Source organism: Centroberyx gerrardi, chromosome 19, assembly GCF_048128805.1.
Source record: "Centroberyx gerrardi isolate f3 chromosome 19, fCenGer3.hap1.cur.20231027, whole genome shotgun sequence".
Taxonomy (NCBI): domain Eukaryota; kingdom Metazoa; phylum Chordata; class Actinopteri; order Beryciformes; family Berycidae; genus Centroberyx; species Centroberyx gerrardi.
In genome coordinates this window covers 2,039,333-2,062,484 of record NC_136015.1, presented here as the reverse complement: position 1 = coordinate 2,062,484, position 23,152 = coordinate 2,039,333, and the positions used below count along the sequence as shown (strand labels likewise).

The 23,152-nt window shown below is 39.9% G+C and overlaps 1 protein-coding gene across 1 annotated transcript; it reads right to left on the bottom strand.

Annotated features, from left to right (window-relative positions):
• Positions 1–12,456: 12,456 nt before the first annotated feature.
• On the bottom strand, positions 12,457–20,860 carry gnrhr1 (gonadotropin releasing hormone receptor 1). Its single transcript, XM_071925193.1, has 4 exons — positions 20,845–20,860; positions 17,465–18,009; positions 14,214–14,412; positions 12,457–12,872 (listed from the first exon to the last, which is right to left on the bottom strand). The coding sequence occupies exons 2-4, from the start codon at positions 18,002–18,004 to the stop codon at positions 12,457–12,459; spliced, it is 1,155 nt and encodes a 384-aa protein (XP_071781294.1). The 5' UTR covers positions 18,005–18,009; positions 20,845–20,860.
• Between the last annotated feature and the right edge of the window lie 2,292 nt (positions 20,861–23,152).

Sequence of the window (23,152 nt, the reverse complement as noted above, 5' to 3'; positions counted from 1 at the left end):
TGAACCCAAAAAGTGATTATATGTCCTTTTAACACAATAACACCTTCGACACCTTTAAGTGGAATCTATGACAAAAGGAAAGATTCATATTCCAACTCTGTTTTCCCTGAAGCGGCGCACACATTTACAGCTCTCTGAACCTATTAAACTCCTGGTGGGAAAATTGGTCACATCCAAGATCATGACCAACCAATCATTGCTCTCCTTTGGTAAATCACCAACTATGCACATCAGTTCACTCGCTTTTGCTTTCCACCATCTTCCCATTCTCCTCCCAAGTCACATTACTGTCAGCTTCCCTAATTTATCAAATACAGTCCAGTGGGAGTGCCTCAGCACAACCTTGATCCATCATACAGGATTGAACTCACTGTACTGTATTAGAGCCCAATAACATTTCACAAGTATTCTTTCTCTCTGTACCTTACCTTATCACTCTTATGCCCCCCCCCCCCCCACCCCCCATTTCTGCCTCTCATTAGGGCAGACAATTCCAGAGTAATTGCTATTGCGATTTAATGGATAGATTGTGGAATAATGTGCCCAAGAAACTCACGCTAGCTCAACCCATATCTTTTAAATTCAATTAAATTCAATGTAATGGAGAAGGAACCAAAAAAGCATGTCTACGGTAGCTGCGCAACAGCCCAAAAAGAATCGCTTTTCCATTTAGTTCACTATCTTACAACTGGATGAAAAATGCAAAGTGATGAATTGAAGGAAAATTGATGTAATGCTTTATTTTTCTTTCACTCTTTGAAACTGGCTGGCAGGTTATTCTTAGAAGCATCACAGTTATTGACACAGCAGCTAGGCCGTAGACAGACCGTCTGCACTCTGCATCCGTCTGTATAGATTATGGTATTCCACATTGAAAATTGTGCCTAGTGAAACTGTAAGCAACTGTCAGTTGGACAGATCATCTATGTCTACTATAGCAAATCCAAAGCTCTCACTATTGTGTTGAACCTTCTGTCAAAAAAAAACAAATTAGTGTTAAAATAGGGCAATGACTTGCACAACAGTGGCTGGACGTGGAGATGAAGACACATGGTGAGAAGCCTGGTGGCATCTATAGCAACCAGCTTAGGCAAACCCTCTGAGGGGTAGCCTATTCCACAAAGGAGGCTAAGAAAATCAGGGTTTACTATGAAAATCCTGATTTGAGTGACCCTAGCAAATCGACTGGGATTAAGGCTAATTCAAGTCTGATTTGAACAATCAAGATAACTGCGCATTCACAACTTTAAAACACAGACCAGAGATGTCAAGCATGGATCACATCAATTCATAATGGAGAAGAAAGAGACTTAAAAAGAGAGCTGCGACATTCATGGCCGCAGAACAGAAGCTATTAATCAAATAGTATGATGAATTTAAATATTATAGTGAAAAAAAGGCAAGACCATCGCTATAAACAAAGCCAAAGAGAAAATCTAGTAGGATATTGCAGATCAGTGGTGTGCACAGACTCTGACAAGAGCAGGGAGGAAATCCTGATAAGAGAAATGCCTTTGTGTGTGTGTTGGTTAAGATGCATGAAATAATGAATAAACACACCCACACCACAACACTTTTTTTTTTCCAGGTATCTCTCTTTTTCTAGCCTGCTAGTTATATATTTAGATGTTGTTTGCACACAGCCAATTCTCTACTGGACCTGCATGATGGAGCCAGGCGTGGTTGCTGGGAGATTTGTGATGCAAATGCAAAGCCTCTTTAGCATTCACTTTGAGACTAAACAAAAATACAAATAATTATGCTTTTAATGGCTTCACAAGTCCCAACATACAGTTGCTGAAAATTGTAAACATATGCATTCAACAATCTCAAATAGGCTTTAGAAGATGAAAAAAACACAAAAGCTCCATGGCCAAATCAAAGGAAATGGCTTTAATTGGCTTTTCCTTTTCCACTGACCTTTTCTCTCCTCTGAAGAGGAGAGAAGAGGTGGATGTGTCACAGTGCTGCAGTCTGTTGGCAACACAGCAACGTATATGTGACCTCATTGCAGCTGGTGGTATGGGAGCTAGCTGACTGCCATATGGTTCTGAGTCATACACTGCTCTCCTTTGCCTCTAACATTGTATGCTAATTTCCACTCTCAGAAATACAGATCAAGAGTAAGTTCTTCAACCAAGCTTGTCTGATGGCATTTTGTCTTCAATAAAATTGGTCTGGCAAATTTTATATATTTTTTTATTCTTAAAAAATCTTCAACCTATTTCATCCTTCACTTACAGTATATCTCCCTTTCATGACTGTAGTGGATGTAAGTGGTAAAATAAAAAAGTGTAAACGAGTCAACTCTTTTGTTATTAATGTTATTTTTACAATAAACTAAAGTTTGATTAATTTAGATGTACTGACTCAAAATGAACACATCACCAATAAGACTCAAACTTCCCAGCACTATTGACAGGTAGGATGAGCCAGACCAGGGCATAAGGTACTACTGTATATAAGATTTGAAGTTTCTTTATGCTGCCTGGAACACTGACCCATACCTTACATTACTAAGGATTAATTTGTTGCTTAGAGGCTTTCTCTGTTTTCTTGGCAGCTTGTTGGCCATCCTGCATTACCTACTATTTTTCAGCTAATAACAACAGCATGCATTTATTTTAGGATCAAATTCTACTGCAATGGTAGCACTATAGAACACTGGTAATATTTTGTTGAAAAAACATTATGCCAAAAACCACTTTTCTACAAAAAGATATTGAATTGCATTCACCATCAGAAAGCCCCTTATCTTCACTTGCTTTGTTCTCTCTCAAGGACCAGAATGCATTCTCCCTTAAAAACACCACTCATTCAGGTTTGCCAGCCTCCCTTTCTCCAAAGAATGACGCATCTCTCCAATCTCTATACTTTCTATTGTAAATCTGATGGCTGACAAATCAAAGGTTGAGATAAAGCCTGGGGAAGAATGGTGAGAGGAGACAGGTATTCTTGAGGGTGGCACTAATTGGCGAGAACGGGAGGAAACAGATACAGTCACAGATAAATATATTGAGAAGCCAGTAGTTATTTATAGGAACAGGTCATTCACTGTGAGACAATGAAATGTATTGGCTCCACAAGAGGTGTATCCCATGTATGGAATTTCAGTACCACAAACAGCAAAATATAAATTATTTATTGCCCCTTAATACTATCTGTCAACAATGCTATGGCGATGCAGCCACAAATACAGTGTTCTGTATCATTAATTCAACAATTTGCAAAGCAACGTTTTATTTGAAACTGCTTAAATTCTCAAAACTAAGCCTAAGCCTGTAAATTATTCAGTGAAGAATCACATCTATGGTGTAAATGAAAAACTATGAAAATCTTAAAATCAAAGTGAAATGTTGCTCTTCACTTTATGAAAAATCTTGTGAACATCTTATGAAATCTTATGGAAAAATGTTGATGAATGAATTACATTTAATTCATATGAGGTAATGCTACAGCCACTTTCACTGATTACAGGTCATATGAAAATGCTGAGTGAGAATAAGCATTAATGAGAACTGCTGTGATCATGGGTTGTAGGCAGTCATTAACAGAATTAGGGAAATTATAATAGTTTGACAGCCTAAATGACAGACCACACACAGTGTAACACTGGTTATGCTGTATCGGGATTTTCTGTTCAACTGCAGGAACAGCCCCACTGATTGGCACAATGCTTTCAGGGCTTTCTGATAGCCTCTGGGTAAGCCTGGGGCACAACTCAAGTCATGCCACCTCCTCATCTTGTCCTTTAGGCTGTGATCAGATTGGACTTTTTTTCATGGTCAGACATTGCTAATCAAAATTGAAGGATTGGAAGCATCCTACATCAAGCTCAGATGCAGATTGTGCATGTTTATAGTCAATATATGTTACCTGCTCATCATGCGCTGTTGTTTACTGATCCGCTTCTGAAGGTTAAATAAATCGTTGTTGTTGCACAGATTTACTCAGTCATGGAAATCAAGACTGTCAACATACAGTTTAAGCCCTCTTCAAGCGTCTTGCCAGAGCAGGCACACCCTGTCAGTCTCTCAGCAAAGTCCCCATTTTTTCCTTTTCTTTCACAATGGCCTAATGCTAAGTTTTATGATTCTCATTCAATTTTGTGTGCTTGGAGTTTTCTTGACCTTCTATGTTCTCTTTAAGCTTCACTGCTGTTTGCCACAAAGGATTTTGGACTGTTTTTGTCACTTTATAATGGATACCAGTAGTCAATTTAATAATGCTTGAGCGAATAAAAAACACTAGGCCTATAGACTCACTTAGAGTGTCGCTCTCATTTGTGTCTCATCTTTACAACTCATAATACATAGTGCATGGATGAAATTGGTTATTGTAAAAGGAACAAATTCTGACATCGATGTTCATGCTTGGTTATTTTTATCTAAGTTGGGAAGAAAAATTGTTTATCAGCCCTCAAATCACAGGGGAAAAGGAGGGCATAGATATTCTATTAATTATTCCACCACTTGGTGAAAGCACTGGCATTATCACCATGGCAGGGTGACCATGTTTAAAGGTCTGGTATGAATATCGAGACAGTGGTTTCAAATGTCTGTGGTGCCAGTGACAGCAACGGCGCCTGACCTGTGAGCTCAGAGCTGCTCATCAAAGTGACCATCGCTGGATAATTGTCAGGAGACCAATATATTAACAACAGAGATGTGTTGAATTTAAATGAGACCTGGCACAAAAAATGAGCCACATGTTGGTGGCACCAAATGGCAGCCAGAGGTAATTGTTTGAATTTTGAGGACTTCAATGCCCAGAAATCCTGTAAGGTGTCATCAGTAAAGTGCCACTGCCCTAGCCGGACTATGCTGCTTTATACATTACCAAAGGATACCAAAGGGATGAGAGAAGCAAAAGATGCAATGTTGACCCCGGAATTTAATTTGGGCAAATGGGATGCTCTTTTCTGTTGCATCCCCACTTTGTGGTAGGTTTACGCTGGTAAGATGGAAGTATTTTTTATATAAAAAAATCTTGCATAAATTAAAAACAATGAAAGTTATTTCTTTACCTAGGTCTGGCATCCATATCTTTGGTGTATTAAGTTGTTGCTTTTGATATGTCATAGATAATCTATATATAGAGAGAAAACTATCAATGTAAACAGATATTTTGACTTTTTTTTTCCAAAATCACAACTTTGACTTGGTTCTGAACAAGGATAAGAATGTAGCAAGTTTCCATAAAAAGGCACAGGCCTCGCTTATCTCTTCTCCCCTGTGGGAATTTATGTATGGAGATTAAACTGAGACGTGTTCTGCTCAAAGTACACAGCTAATCATTCTCTAGCCATGTCAGCTCTGTCTGGCTGAACCATCAGGTGATATGCAGTCACAAATAGCAGGTTTTGCATTTTAGAAAGAATACATCATGCTAAGAGTTCTGCTGTCAGCCTGGGACCTTCCTTTGCTCCCTGAAATTGCATTGTCTTACCTCATATAGCAAGAAAATGGGTGAGTCGAGGTCTTAAAGGTGCATGGCATGTATCAAGCCACTGTGTCAAACTGATGAGGTTTGCTTTGGCCACTTAGAGATTGGATTTCTCCTCTGTATCTGGCTGTGTCATCTCATCTGTGGGAACCACTGAAGTGAAAAAGATCTGGTCTGGTGACACAACACCTAAAATAATGTATCACTTCTCCTGTGGTCCTATACAGCAAGATTCAATAAAGTAAACCAAGATTGTTGAATTTAAGATGAGTTGTAAATGATGCTTGCCTACTCATGTTCCTCTTCTAAAGGCAAGGATACAGGTTTAGAGAAGCTTATTCTATTGATCACAATCCAACCCCATTTTTGTGAGCCTCTTTGGATGCTCACAAGAAAGAAATTGATGTTCTGTCAGCATTTACTATATGCGAGTGTAAAATCAATAGAGATTTGCAGCATAAATGAAGCATCACAGATTAAAGTGCTTACATTATAGCATCACAGCTAAGGTGTAATGTGAATTTAAAAAACATTCACTTCACTTGAATCTATATTCAAACAGCAGAACCTAAAACTTGTGGCTAACAGGGTGGCAAATGCCAGCGGTAATCTGGTCTGCTCAGTCAGTCAAATCATGTGTAGCTGGCCAGATCTTCCTGCTGTTCATCATATGTCTCATCTTTCCCACTCTGTATTTGTAATATTATATTTAATCTGTATTTGTAAACAGTACTTGAAGGCAGCATAATAGCTTGAATATGTGGCAACATTATGCTGCTGTACGTTAGTATTGGCAGAACTGATGCATGTTGCAGTCTAGTGCGACCAAATGAATGAATCAATTTTTGGCATTTGGCATCTGCCTCAAGGGACTTTTATTTTTTCTTCACTTAGTTTTTCAATCCCACTGTTGCATTTTTGCTCTGCTGCTTTTCCATGTTGATTTGTAAGGTCGACTCGTTAGGTTGTAATTTACACACATCACAATCAATCTGCTATTGTCAGTGTATGAAAGGTAAAGTTGGCAGGGGGAAAGAGATGGACTCATGAGATGTCATGAACTTCTACCACTTAAGTGTTAGCATGGAGCCTACTATCAATTAAGTGTTAGCATGGAGCCTACTATCAGTGTATGCTAAAGTGTTAGCATGGAGCCTACTATCACTTAAGTGGTAGCATGGAGCCTACTATCACTCAACATAGTGCTAAAGTGTTAGCATGGAGCAGCAGTGCCAATGATCTACCGGGGACATATGGATGCATTTTTGTGTCTATGTTCTCATCACTTACTGTACCTGCAAAGTTGACCAACGAGACAGTCTACCTAAAACTTGTTGTACAATTATGGATGGCAGCCCATGAGGGCTCCTGGTACGTTAACAAGACACTTAGGCCTCAATGAAATAATACCACGACGATGAAATAGAAGCCTTTTGATATATTAGCTCAATTGAATATGTTAATAACAAAACAAATAAAAGTCATAAAGTGTATTTGTGTCCATATTCAACAAATAAAATTTCATTCTGATGGGATGAAAGGATTTTGCTTTTCCTATCACCTGTGGTACCTCTCACAAATATTCTTACAAATATGCTTACCCACCCAGTGACATTGCAACAGTATCAAGTTGTATTTCATTCGGAAACTAGCCTCTATAGGGAAGGGAAAGTCAATCATCCACTGTGCACACAGAGCCGCATATTGATCCCAGCATATGTAGGCTTTCTGTAAAGGCTTCAGCAATCTCCAACCTGAGCTGCACTCCAGTCCCTCATCAATCTAGCATTACTGTATATGGTGCACCACAGTCTCTCAAGGAGCAATTTCTGCATTATCATTCTACTGTGTTTCTCAGTCACATAACACCCTGCTCTTTTGAGAATAGGGTGCAAGCTACTGCCCTCAGATAATATACTAGTGAAAAGACTATGCTTGTGTAAAACATGGGTGTTTACGATCTTATCTGTTGTAATAATAAAATAATAATAATACATTTAATTTGTAATGCACTTTTCATTACAAGTAAATCTCAAAGTGCTACAGAGTAAAAAAAAAAAAAAAAAAACTTGTTCAGCTTTTAGGGTCAGTTGTCACCCATGATGGCAAATCCATTTTATAAAATATCATAATTGGGGTCCTGAGCGGTCTGGGTGTGCTTGTGTCAGGTCTGAATCTGACCTGCCACATATCATCCACTGCCTCTTTCCTGTGTCTCTCTATATATAATTTAATAAAGGACTATCACAAATAGAATTTGAGGGGTGATATCCTAGAGGGTAGAGAACTAGGCCTGTGACTGCAGGTCACCAGTTTGAATCAGTAACACTCTCTCCTCCCTCAACAGTCAAGATGCCCTTAAGCAAGGCACTGAACCCCCAGCTGCTCCAGTGGAGCACCTCAGTGGCCACCAGTAGAAGACTATGGTTGTACTGGGAATGTGGTGAACTGTGTGAATGTGAAGCAGGGTGTTGCTGGAAAAGAACAAACAGCTCTGTCAACTTTCCCTGGATAAATACAATTTAAAATAAAATATATAGGAATATATTTTAGTGATATGTATTACGAAGACATTAAACCTGTGGCAGCCCAAAATCAGTAATACAGTGGGTTGAACATATTTAAGCATATTACATCACATTAAATTTTAGGCATTTAGCAGACACTTTAGCTGATCCTTACTTGTAGGGAGTGCAAGACTAGAATATGCTGTCAACATACAGAGAATGACCCTGTTTGTCATTTCTATCTTTTCTAACAACATCCTGTTTCAACAGGAAATGCATCAAATCAAGGAAGTAAATATGCCATTTCATGGGCTTTAATGCTTATAGATCTAATTTCACCCAGTGAATTATCTTCTTCTCTTCATGACGAAAAATATATGTTGTGTGATAGGGCTGGTATTTCAAAATTTGAGGAGGATGCCAGTTGCTATTAGCTACTGGCATGCTAGTTAGCTAGTATTGCTAGGGTAACTTAAAAAACATAAAAACATCTATTAAATCATTATGCACATAAATGTATCATCTAGTCCTGCCTCATGACTGACCGTAAGCCATGCTGCATCTACTCTTTGCTTATTTTTGTACTCTGAGCAGTGTTGTATCCAACATGGAGTCCTCCATGTTGGATTTTCTTTCAGAGGCCAACATGCCCAAAGTAACATTTCTATTGGCGGGCCATGCAAATTCAGAGATCAGAGTTCACCACACTTGAACATGATGGAGCAAAATTGCTTCACAACTGGAAATTATGTTTTTTTTTATCTGCCCTTTGCATGGTTTTCAGTGAATGAGAAGCAACTTTTTTACTTTTCATTTTTTGTGCACTTTGTGAACAGTCTGACTGTCTTCACAAGGTTACCAAGCCTTTGTTGAATTCGTGGGGGAAGTATGTACCTGTGCTTTATATTCATTTGTATGCCATAGGCTGTACACAGAAAGACAGATAAATGCAGACAGTAGTGAGCGTGAAAGGCCAGAACATGAACAATGGTCTATCCAATTCTCTGGGGAATGAAACCAGCTTCATGTTATATTCAACAATGCATCTTTTTCACATTTCACTTTTCAAATAGTGATGGAAGAGCAAAAAAGTTGAAATGCAGTTCTAATAGGAAAGGAACAGAGTATCCTCTTGTGGTCTAAAATAAGATAAATCTGAGGGTAAATGGTAGCTTGAAGGGCTGCCTGATGCAAACACATAATTATCTCTTATTTAGGAAATACCTCTGTGGCTGAATGTGCAGTATACCTAAGCTTTTAACATTGCATTTCCGGGCCTTCTCTTCAGCCTCCTGTCTCAGCACTCAAAGTGATTTTATTAAACTATGATTAAGCACTTGAGTTCTGGCTGGCTGTAGTCCTCAGGTTACTGGCTTCAGATAGCCTATATTCATTTCCATTTCCCTTGTTCATTTCCACTGTCACCTTGAGCAGTGGAGGAAAGTAGATCTTATTTCATTTCAGTCAGGCTTTGAACAAAAACATATGCAAATGAGGCTGATGAGGTTGCCACACGTCACTGTGCACACTGGGGGAGGGCTGTAAATGGATATTTTAAGGGTGGATATTTCAGTTCTATTATTATTATTAGTCATTCATTCATCATTTTATTATAATGATGCATTTTCATTCATTTGCATGTTTCTGCCGCGCTGCTTTTAAATTAATCTAGCTGCTGCAGTGTAAGAAGGCATGCTTCTAGAAGAGCATGCTGTGTGTGTCACATTGTTTAAATGAATGAATAAATGGGGGAGCATGCTCTGTATTTCACACATTGTTTTAATGAATGAATGAATGAATGAAAAGGGGAGGATGCTCATGTGTCACACATTGTCATCAACAATGAGTAAATGAATGAATTAATGAATTAATATGGGAGCATGCTCTGTGTGTCACACATTATTTTAATGAACAAATGAATGAATAGGGGTATGTGCTCTGTCTGTCACACATAGGCTTAAAGAATGAATGAATGAGGGAGCATGCTCTCTGGGTCACATTTTTTAAATGAATAATGAATGAATGCATGAATAGGGGGGCATATTCTTTTAATGAATGAATGAATTAACTGCAGAGCATGCTCTGTGTGTCACATTGTTTTCATGAATGAACGAATGAACAGGGGAGCATGCTCTGGATGAATGAATGAACAAATAAATGAATAAACGAACGAACGAACGAACGAACGAACGAACGAACGAACGAACGAACGAACGAACGAACGAACGAACGAACGAACGAACGAACGAACGAACGAACGAACGAACGAACGAACGAACGAACGAACGAACGAACGAACGAACGAACGAACGAACGAACGAACGAACGAATGAGGACTTTGTCAGCAAGCTGCTCACACAGTGGTGGGTAATTCATAGAACCACTGGGTAATACAACTCCTCCACTTCATTGCATCTCAGGCATATTAAAGAGCTTGGTGTGTAAGCAGCCTTCTAGCCTCATTTCATTGATTTGTGGAGCAAATGGGACACACACAAATGTGAATCCATTTCTGTTGTAGGAGATTTAAGAGTGATTTATTTCCCTGTAGACTTCATCGGCTGCATCAGAGTACAGCCTGACTGCGTCACACAGAGGAAGACAGTGCCGCACAAAGACAGTAGAGAGAGCTGTAATATTCCACTCGGTTCAGTCTACAGACCTAAGCTCCTCCCCCTGCCTTCCTGCAGCAAACACACAAACACGCACACAAAAATCACACTCCTTTCTGAATTATTAAGGATGCAGTACAATTTAAATATATATGTAATAATAATAATATTTATTTAATTTTCTCAAAATGACTATGAATATATGACTCACCGATTGATAGTAGTCTGGTGCATATAGTCTGGCATACAGGAAGTGATGTGCTTTACTAGGGATGTAACAAAATTTCGCAATACAAACATTTGACGATATGCACTGTGGAGAAAAAAAATTAAAAAATGTTTGCAATTTCAGCTGACTTCTAATATCTCAGAAATTATATTCAGAATGTTTTTTTTCGCTTTTGCATTGTCTGAACACCAGAGACCACAAGGTTAACAAGTATTAGCTTGGGTCATCACAGTTCCAATGATCCCAGCTGAACTCACAACTGTGTAGATGAAGTAAGTGACAAGATGGACTCAGGCCAAACTGACTCAGTCAGGACTCAGTCAAGTTTTAAGTTTCCAATTAATGAAGAAAACAACAACAAGACAACTGACAAGACAAAGACTGTTTGCTAGTATTGCAGGAGAGACTTGCCTTACAGGTAACACTAACATGTTGCACCATGTACAACACCACAATGAAAAACTCCAGTTGCCACTATATTGTTGAATGCCGCATTTAAGTCTTAAACATGGTTTCAGTGGTCTTAGTGAGTGAAACAAAGTGAGAGAGCAGAGATTTGTGCATTCAAAAACGCAGGAGTGGGCCAAGGCTGATGTTTTTGTGTTGTATCCTTCCCTGCCCCCCCAAAAGACTTGGCTTGGACTCGCAGTCCTCTGCTGATAAGCCTTGATATGTTGCTGTATTGACATCGGTGAAGAATAGAGGCCAGCATTGGACTGGAAATGGACACATAAACCCTTTAAATATTATTTGAACTGGCGTTAAAAAGGTCTTTTATTAGCATATATGAGACTCTATTTGATAGATACTTTACACCACACCATGCTTGCATTTAGAGGTTCATAATTTTGGTATATTCATGTACATTGTTACATATAAATGGCACATATTTTGATATACATTCATTGGCTGCCACATTATATAACAATACGTTATATCTTGCTGGCTAATAGAATCAAGCATCACAAGTCAAACCACTGAAGTACTGCTTTACAATAGATCACAATGAGCTTAATACTGTTTCAATAATAGAAAGACCAAGTGCCGTCACAGATTTTAGATGCCAAAAATCCACTGGCCTTTCTAGTGTTAATACAGTCACCAAAATAATTCACCTCCCCACAACCAGTTCAATTTCAGGTGCTCCCAGTTTGTTGCCTGCAAGACATTTCAGAATAAAACCAACAGTTTGTAATATAATACTTTCAGAGGACAGAGTATTGGAACACAAGGGTCTTTGAGCGCATAAGAATCTGTGTTTGTCAGAGATGATCATTTGTGTTTCTGAAGAAACATAGGTCTCAGAAGTCTAGAAGTCTTTTCAGTTATGGCCACTATCATAAAAATGCGTCACTAAGGAGATTGAGGTAAGAGGTTCTCATCCACTGCCTCACAGTGCTGACTCAAGTGCTGGAGACCAAAGGTTAAGAGAAGCCGCAGACAACTACAACCAAGGTTCAAATCAGTTCCACTCTGAAATTCAAAGGGATCAAAGGGGTTTCCCACACATGCTCTGTATCTCACTGTCCTGGAGCCAAAACTCTTCACCATCCAACAGTGTACTCTAGGATTCCCTTGATTATCAAATATCTACATATCTGCGTTTTGGAAATGTGACACATGATCACACTGCTGAATTCCTCAGGATCTCGACATTCAAAGTCTACCCTGGATTCCCACTTGGCTGGTTTGAACTAGGGTCAGAATCCACGTCCCCACTAGCCCCAGCAGTTCGACCTGAAAGACGATCCGCAGACCTTGGCGAGGCATTTTTGGACCGGCGGCTACAGCAGCAAGCCATCACATCGGCAAGGTCTGCACGGAAAGATGGTGTGTAGAAGCCATAGATGACAGGGTCGCAACATGTATTCAGGTTGCCAAAGACAAACAATATGTGGTGTATATATTCTGGGGTCTCCTGGATGATGCCTGGTTGGAACCAGTACCAGATCCCCAGGAGGTAATAGGGTGTCCAGCAGACTACGAAGGAGGTAACGATTACGACGGTCATCTTGAGGGTCTTCATTCGCGCCTTGGGTATCATGTCTGTTCCACTGCGTCTGAGGCAATGCTCACCACCTGGAAAAACACAACACAGGCAAAAAAATCAAATGTAGAAACTAAGGAAGCCATCTCTTTTTTTTTAAGGTATTTCGGCTATATTAGACAATGTACAGTGGGGAGTCATGAGAAAGATAAGTACGTCCGTAAATCTCAGTAATGTACAGCAAATGGATAATCACCATCTTGACAGCTTCATGACACATTTATGAAACATAACAAATGCATCGATATTGCAGATTTCAAAATAAAAGCTCCTCTAACCAGTAAAAGTTAAAGCTGCACTGGACAAGATTTCTATGTAAATATACAGCCTTTTCAGCCTAAACTGTGAAGTGATGCTGCAACAGAGAAGATCGTCCCATCCCCACTACCCATAAATTCACCCTATTTGTCCAAATTAAACTCTGGTGTCAGTATGGTCACTGGTGGGAAATCTTCTCCACACAGAAAGTGAGGAATCAAAACTTTAATATATATTTTTTCAGTATTACATATACATAAATACAAATACATAATACCCACACATTCTCAAATGCGCATCTCAACTATACTTACACACACCTACACTCTCCCTCACTCACACTCACACCTAAATGCACACCCACCCACTCACACACACACATACACACACTCACCCTCCTACCCCACACCCCATTCCAAAAAAAACTAAATAAAAATACATAACATTAATCTAAGGAAAAAGAAAAAAGACATCCATATTGCAATTCCTTCCCTTTTTCTACAGAATATATGATATTTACATAAACATACTATATATATATACACACACACACACACACACACACACCTACATACATACATACGTACATCAACACGTATATATAGATATGTAGACATGGATATACACCTGCACATACATATACATACACATCTTCGTCCACCTATACCCCTACGCATGTATACTCTTATGTATATATACAAACACACACACACACATACATATATACACACATACACATCTATGCCGATCCTGTCTCCCTCTCCCAATATAATTCATAAATCTGTTCCAAATTGGTTTGGATTCCTCCGCTTTTCCTTAATGGTTTTGTCAACATTGTTTCATATGATATTGTTCTCACTAATGTATCCATCCATTGTTTAAATAAGGGTTTTTCTGTGCTCTTCCAACCTTTGAAGACCAGCCTCAGCATTGCTGCTACTCCCATATTTAATATTCTAAACTGAGCCATCTCAGCCATTCAAACTTTGCAATTTGATTTAGTACATAAAGTTGTAAAGAACCAGATAAAGCTGTAGTGAACCAGAAATAAATTGACATCTTGGTAGTCTGGTAGTCTAGTAGTCTGTGAGAGTGAGGTTTTAGGAGTCACATACCTTTGCTCTTGTGCATCTTGTTGATCTTGATGAGGATGCGGGTATAGCAGAAACTCATGACCAGCAGAGGGAAGACATAAAGTGTCACAAAGTGAAACATGTTGTAGGCTGTCTCCTGCCAGCGATGCCGGAAGCTTCCATGCGTCACACACTGAGTGAAGTCCACTCCCTCGGCTTTAATAGCCCGAAAGATGAACAGCTAAGGATGAAGAGAACACAGAGAGATGAGGAATCAAGATCATACCATGCAGTCACAGAAAAATAATGGTGTAGTTGTACATTGCACAGTTGAAACACATTGTTGAAGTAACATGCCTGATAATGAAATCATGGATTCCATTCTAAATGAAATAAGGAAATGATTACAGTGACACAAAGGACTGATGCATTATAGGGAAACTACAGAAGGAATGCTGCACAACACCCAGCGATAGTATGACAGCAGTTGACCTACTGCACACAAATGAGGTGTTTGGAGAGCTGCAAATTAAATTCACAGCCATTGTGAAGTGAATCTAGGTAAATTTTGACACTAGACGCTTACACTGGACCACTGGATGACAATGACTATGGTTACATGGAGAATGTAACAGAACATAGAACATAAAATATGTGTGTGGATGTGTTCAGATGTTTGCTTAAATCCTACATCTTTCATTAACTGACTTTAGCAGGACTGTACTGTGAATCTGCCACCAGTGGCAATTTTCTTTTAACTAGGAATCATTCAGTGAAGTTACCACATCTAGATAAAAAAAAACTTCCTTCCAATATGAGTTGCACGTATTGGCATACATCAGAATTGTCTTATATGCAGTGATGTAGTGGAGGGCAAACTCAACTAAATTCAGTTTACCCACTAGAGATAACCCACCTAGGCTGCATTATAGTAACTGGTATCTGAGTCAAGTTATATGACGATTGGGTCTTTTAAAGGAAAACACTGGTGTGATCAGACATCTTGCATTGAGCAAAACAACCACATTTTTTCTGTATAGAGCTGGCTAGTCACGTGGTAATCCCAACATCATCAATGTTCCGGAACTGTTTTGGCCATTCATTTGTAATACCTAGATTTCAAAATAGCTGGGTTCCATATGGTTCCACTCATTCAATCGATCAGAGAATTTACAGTGCAAGAGTAGGTCTAATGGATAACTTAATTGGATCTGCATTTGAAATTTAAGAAAAAAATATATATATATATTTGATTGTGCTTTACACCACAGAGCCATTTTTGATTGATCAGCCACCTGTCGGTGCAGACAGCTAAGTTAAATTAACTTGATGGACGTTAAGACAAGGAAATAAACTGTGTTCAAACCAGCACCGCCTAAGACTGGGACATCTTGAGCTCAGTCATTTCTCTGTTTTGGGTTTTCTGCCACGTGCAGTGGCAATATGGGCTATGATTGGTTAGATGACAGCCAATCACGATGGTGGACAACTTTGCCCCCAAAAAAGGTCAACCTACACCAAACCCAACACACAGTGCGCTTAGAAATCAACAATTCTGCGCTGATTTCCTTATTTTTCATCCTTGCACTTTGCAGTAGTGTTGTCACTGTTGATGGCTTTCACTGTGTCAAAGTACCAGTTCTATTATGCCTGCAATAACCTCCTAGTTCAGCCTGGAGGAAGCTAATTAGCTTCAAGTGTATGCATTTGCCAAGGTCTTGACAGGAGGTCGACAGGACATGGACCTGTTAATTGTGTTCCACCTACATTTCTAAGGACTTGTGAAGTGTCCCTGCCTTCTAATGCCATTTCCGTTGTGTGATAGTAAGCAGATGATTGAGGACACATGCAGTAACACAGTGTAAGCAGTGTGAGATTTGATTCACCACTGTTATATTAGCTCACTTCACATGCAATCAACAGCCCAGTGCCTGTTCCTTCTGGATAACTATCTCATGCTATTCAGGTGACAGCATTGCTGTGACAGACTGAAAGCTTACTCCGCCTCTCAGCAGTAGAATATAGCAGCTACAATTCTCTGCCCCCTCCCTGTCTTGAAGCTGTCTTACATCTCCATCCCCTCACCATGATATGCTCGCCTGTTGTGTCCAACCATCTCACCCACAGAAAAACTGCAGTCACATCTCTCATTGTCATTTAGAAAGCCACTGACTGGTATCTCCAGGGTCACATTCACTGACAACTAAATGCCAAATCATACGTCAGATAAACTGGATCTGAAGAGAGCTGTTCATGTCTCCCAGATAGCTGAGGCAGAAAGACAACACTTAAGGTTCACCCATCCATTCTTGATATAGTTCAGAGGGCTGTAGTGTAGCATCTGTGACAAGTTGATGTATGAGAGCATTATACTCAGCTTTTCCTTCCTTTTTTCTCTCCTTTCTCTCCTATTTCTCTCTCTTCATCCCATACTTGCCAACCTTGAGAGTCCAGAAATAGGGAGATTTTCAAAACCAAAGCAGGGGTTCTGCAACGTCCCCCAACATTTTCAAAAACTCCACTGCACGTATACAGCCGCATTACAGATATACAATACATATAAGTTTCTCAGGCAGTCACACTGGTCCAGGGTAAGCTATTTAGCTAGCCTAATTTTGTGGAATGATGATCTTAAAATGCAAAAAATGAAAGAAATCTTATTGTGGTTTTCCCACCAAAAAAACATTACGTGAAGGAAACAACTAGAAACAGGCAGCAGTTTGACATCAAAATATTGTAGTGGAAAGTAAGGGCATGGAGATCGTGGGTAGAGGGGTAGAAGTGTGGATGGATGGATGGATGGATGGTTGGATACATTTGTCTTCAACTCTGACAACCCAGGTTCTACTGTTTTCTACAGTGAGAGAAGTTTTAATTTTTAGAGAAAGTTTTTCTTATTTAACCATGACCAAAACTTTACTTGAACACATACCAAATTGTTGCAGTTGCCTAACCTTAACCAAACTTTTAGTTGCCAAAATCTAACCCAGACCTTAAACAAACATGTTTTACTTGCCTCAACTTAACTGTTAACTAACTTTTTTCACATGACGAACAGGTGAAAATGGTGTGTCCAATTTGTGGTATTGTCACAATTTGTGGTGAAGAAACCTAATATTTATGTAATCTACATTTCAGAGTTCATGCTCATTTCACAAAATGTGTTAGAGTTGTTTGTCAAGCTAAAATCTGCAATTTTGCAAAAGCTGGGTTCACAGGTTCAATAACAGTTAGTGAAATGAAGAAGACCGTTATCTTATTGAAGCTCATCAGCCATGCAGCCTAGAACCCACCTGTGGAGATGCTAGCAGCAGACTTAGCATCCAGGCCACCAGCAGCATTCGTTTGTTCCTGAGCCCGGCGTCTAGTGAATCCAAGGGATGAAGAATTGCGTGATGGCGATCCAGACTTACCACCACTAATATAAATGCTGCTGAGTGCATAGCAAAGAGCTTGAGGAAACACAACAGCTTGCACATGATGTCCCCAGCATACCATTGCACTGTAATATTCCAAATAGCATCTAATGGCATCACTACAAATGTCATCACCAGGTCAGCTGATGCCAAGCTGGCAATGAGCGGACGTAGGTGGGCTGCCAAGCGACGACCCCGGCCCCAGAAAACACTGATCAGGACTGAGAGGTTGCTGACAGCAGCGAAGACAAACAGCACCAGGGTGGCCACCACACGGCACCGGGCGGCCATGGTGAAGGCTGGAGCCTCCCAGTCCGGAAGAGACGGTGGTAAAGATGAATTAAACAGGGACATGACAGAGCCATTCTCTGATGAATATGCTGGGGTGGAAACCCACAGGGACAGGTTTCCTGACATCCTATGAGAGGAGGAAAAAAATCAATTTTACATTGAGCACAACAAGGACAAACTGTTGAATCAAATAATCTGTTCAAAAGTGATCTATCTGGTATGAAAGCACACAGTCACTGTCTCCAAGCAGGTAAGACATTATCGATCTGAAAGCCGGAGGTCTAGTTTTTCCAGTTTTTCTGCATGAAGAAAGCTAGTTTTTCTGTGATTTATGCAGCTAAATAGGTTTTTTTTCTTAATGTATCAACTTCTACGTCAACATTTCTTAATAAGAGGGTTGACAAGTTGACCGATACACATGTCACACACACTTTGAAAAACGGTTTCTCTGATATCCTCTGATCTAATCACCTTCTACCATGTTTACCATGTCTGCCATCCTTCAAATTAACTTATACCCTCTGTAATCCTTTTCTGTGCTGGGCAGTCTTGGCTGATTTTATAGTTCCCTCAGGCTATATTCATTACTTGCTGGGAAAATCATGGCTGAAGCAGTGTAGTCTTGCCTAAACCGGCTTTTGGGCTTGAAGCCTAAATGTAAAGCCTTGAAAAACAGCCATTTTGAGTTTTATACCTTGTTTGTGCCAAGACCCAGAATATTGCAATTGAATGCAACTGAATAGTCATAATGGGGGATGTATCCTTAAAGACTTATGGCTCACTGGGCTTCCAAAGGATCTTTCAGGCAATGAATTGCATTGTACATGGACTTACAATACTGTGAAACTTCAGGTGAAATTGAATAGATCTGAACTGAACTATACATGATTAGGTTACAGATGAGCTAGTTTCTCATCAGAGGAACTTGTGCTTCACAAGAACTTGACAATTCCCCTTTTACTTCCTCTCAAAAGCATTAACCCTGCAATTACATACATGAGTAGGCTTTACTACAATGTTGGGGCGGGAATCTACATCAACTGCAGAAACCACAGATTGGTGTTTCTCAAAGGCAGCAATAATTTCAATTGTTGAGTTAAACTGGCAAACCTGAATGGCAAAGACGAAATGGTCTTTCTTTCATTTATGCTCAGGTACTTCATTTATAAAATTATAAATTGCAATGACTTCTTTTTTTCATTCATTCATGACCATGGCATTCATGATCTTGGAAGGTCAGCAGGCTTGCTAACTAGTTTACCTAGAAAGCTACAAGCTAGTAGTTTGAGCTGGGAAGGTCAGCAGCTACAGCTAACCTATATAACTTAGTTTGCATTTTGTCAGGTAGTAGCAAGAGCACTATTAGTTACCTACTTTCTTACCACTTGCCTTTTTCACTGGGCTTCAGTCTAATGTTACTTCTAATGTTACGCAAGCCTTTGAGCTGCAACACACTGTTGCGTGCAGACAGCAACCATCAAGAATCACTCAAATGCAATTGCAATAGTCCTGAAGAATATATCTCTAGATCCAAAGACATGAATAAACGTTTCAGCATTGATGACATTGACCGAGCTAAACACACTGACAGATCATCTTTATTGTCCAAAAAGAGAACGCTCTTGCACGTGCCTGTTTCTCAACTGAATACAGTCTCTCTGCTGGCCAGGTTAAGAACATCATCCTTAAACACTGGCATGTCCTTAAAAGTGAGCCATCACTGACAGAATCACAAGAAATCTCCCTTTGGTGTCTTATAGAAGACCACGTAATATCAAAGACTGTGTTGTATACAGCTTTATGTCCCCCAGTACTTAAAATTCGTAGGCATAGAAAAGGTCAAGCCACCCTCAAGAGAAGGCAACATTACAAACTACTACATAGGGAAACTTTTTAGATCTTCACTCTCAATGCAGCTAACACAGGGGGAGTGAATGATCAGCCAAGCCTTACTTGCTTCCATTAATTATCCCAAGTAGCCACTGCTTATAGTGGCATATTTCTATGTGCTGGTGTGGCAGCGGGGTGTGGTTAGAGCGCAGGCTCGACACGGAGATGAGGAGTGGCGCTGTCAGTCAGCAGGGTCAGCTGCAGTGAGACGGGCCTGATACAGACACCACCACACACCAACACTCGCCATATGAAAAGACATATCAGAGACTATTCCTAGTTATTTTGTGTTTATGGGAGCATTGGCTCCAGACTCAAGTGTTTTGTGTTCTTCAAAATAAAGTAAAACAGAGCTCATGGTTGTGGCTCCGGAAGGTTGGAGATCTTCTTCTCAACGTGGACAGCTGCTCCATCTGCCCATCCCCAGAAGTCCGCAACCTGGGTGTCATTCTGGACTCCACCCTCTCTTTTCAGTCACACATCAAATCCATCACCAAATCCGCTTTCTTCCACCTCAAAAACATTTCCAGACTTCGGCCATCACTCTCTGACTCCATGGCAGAGACCCTCATCCATGCCTTCATTACCTCCCGTCTGGATTACTGCAAAGGAGTCCTGTTCGGGGTACCCAGCAAAGCCCTGGACAGGCTCCAGTATGTGCAGAACTCAGCTGCCAGGGTTCTCACCCGCACCAAGCCCTGGCAGCACATCACCCCCACCCTCATCCACCTTCACTGGCTCCCGGTCAAGTCCCGCATCTCCTACAAAATCATCCTCCTCACCTACAAATCCCTCCATGCCCTCGCCCCCCAGTACCTATCTGACCTCCTCCACCCCTATACCCCGTCCCGGAATCTGCGGTCCTCAGACACGGGTCTGCTTTCCACACCCCACACCAGCCTGCGATCTTTTGGGGACAGAGCCTTCAGTGTGGCAGCCCCCACCCTCTGGAACTCTCTCACGGCAGAGATCCGCAACGCCCCATCTTTGGCCACTTTTAAAAAAATCCTGAAAACCCACCTGTTAACCAAGGCCTATGGCCTCTAGTTAACTCTCTCATCCCCAGCAATTATTGCCATTATTATTTTCTGTTCTTGTTTTATTTGTTTTGTCTGCCTCACTGTGTAAAGCGTCCTTGGGTCTCTTGAAAGGCGCTATATAAATCTAAGTTATTATTATTATTATTATTAAAGGTGGTGTCCAAGCAAATGTCATCCTCGGTATTTGTATGTGTGAAGAATGCCACAGTTTGGTTTGGTGTATTTGGTGGTTTGGTGTTGTCCAGCATGCAATTGGCTGTCGAGCGACCAATCTCGTTTGGGATTGACCAGCATTGCGATTGGCTGTCAATCGACCAATCAGAGCCCATATTCCCACTGCATGTATCTCTACTTCGAATGGCAGAATATCCAAAACAGAGAAATGACTGAGCCTACTTTAAAGATGTCCCGGACTTCAGCGGTCCCAGTTTGAGCACAGTTTATATCCTTGTGTTAGTGTCCATTCAGTAAATGTAATTGTATTCTTGTGGATTACTGGCTCAAATGTACATCAAATATAAATCTTGTGTTTCATGGGTTTAAAAGATTGAAACAGAGCCAACAGCCAGCCTACAGGTGGCTCCATACTTGACTTGTTTTTGCGGGTTGTTTCTCTCTCTCTCTCTCTCTCTCTCTCTCTCTCTCTCTCTCTCTCTCTCTCTCTCTTACATTATAATAGATATCAATGCTATTGACAATAATATAATCGATAAACATTTAATAATTACATTTAAATAAATTCAATTCAAATTAATTCAGCTGTTCCATTAAATTTATTATAATAGATAAGTAGGATAATCCAGGTGTGTCCACAACTTGCAGGTTCTTTTCTCGGTAACCTGCCCAGCTCTGCCTTAGACGTCAGGTTAGAGGAGCTTCTGTTCATATGCAGATGCAAAACGCATCACTTCCTGTGTGATTTTTCCCAGGACAGACCTACTAGACACCGAACAGCAAATGGAAAAGCTTTCATGAACTGGCTATAGGGTGAATTACCATTGTGGGTAACATTTTATTTTCCGGGTCCGCAATTTCCTAATAATTTTCTAGAAAGGAACTGTTAATTTCTTAGGAAGTTTCCTGGAAAGAACCATTAGATTATGTACTAATTATAGGGAAAATAGAGAAAGAGTACCTCCAATTTCTTCTATTGTTTCCAAGACATAACCATTAGAAATTAGAGGAAGGAATTCAACAAATAACTATATTATATAATTATATTAATAATGACTTGGGTCACCAAATTGACCTCTGCCTATTATTTTTCCAGTAAATAGTTTATAGTTTTGCAGTTCTTTCCAGGAAATTGACAAGTATCTTATCGACTCCACCAGACTACTTATATTTTCTATATAACTACTACATATTTTCATGGTCCTTTCCAGAAGATTTCCCAAGAAATTAACAGTTCCTTTCTAGGAAATTGCTAGGAAATTGTGGACCCAGAAAATAAAGCATTACCCTATTGTGTCATATGAATCAGCGATAGAGAGTATCAAACAAACATTTCTATGAAATTTGACAAATTCTTTCTATAAAAAATGAGACTGGTTTGCCAGCTTAAGTCTCAAACCCTGGAGGTTTAGAGAATGTGATAGAGGAGAAAAGCGTCATTCAGGATGACTGACAGGCTCCCTGTATGATTTTTATTATTTTCTCAGTGACAGCTGCCTCGGTTGCTTTGTAGCAGTCTTTTTCCATCATGACTTGAGCCAATGCCGGAACACTGAGATATGACAAGATAAGATTAGATGAAACTGTGGGGAGTCCTTGCAGCAGCAAAAGTCATGGGATACAGCAAGGAAAAAGACAGAATATAACCAATTGTGGGATTATATATGCAAACTGTGTAAAAGTGTATGGATAGATTTACTTAGTCGCAGTTGTTTGTTTAAATATGGATTACTAAATATAATGAAATAATGAAATATGTGACATGTATACAGTATGTAAATAAGTATGAATAATTATACTAACACTGAGAGGGATATGGGAATCTGAAGAAAGCAGATATGTGAATTTAAAGCAATAAGCATGAGGTGCACACAGTTTCATTAACATTCCTATCAAAGGCAACATACAATGCATGTACAGAAGGTGTGGCGTGTATACTAGTTCGTTATGCAGTATGAAATATGTCCAGATTTGAAAAACAACCAGTCCAGCAAATTACTAGGCCTATATGTATAGATTAGTCCAGTGCATGGAAATGTGATATGAGGTGTTAACCCTTGTCATCCTGTTGGAACAATGAAAGGGATATGGTATTTTTAGAAAGACATGAGGCAAGTCAAGCTTGTTGGTAAGATGGGCCACCCTTTGTATCTAGGCAACCATACAGTTG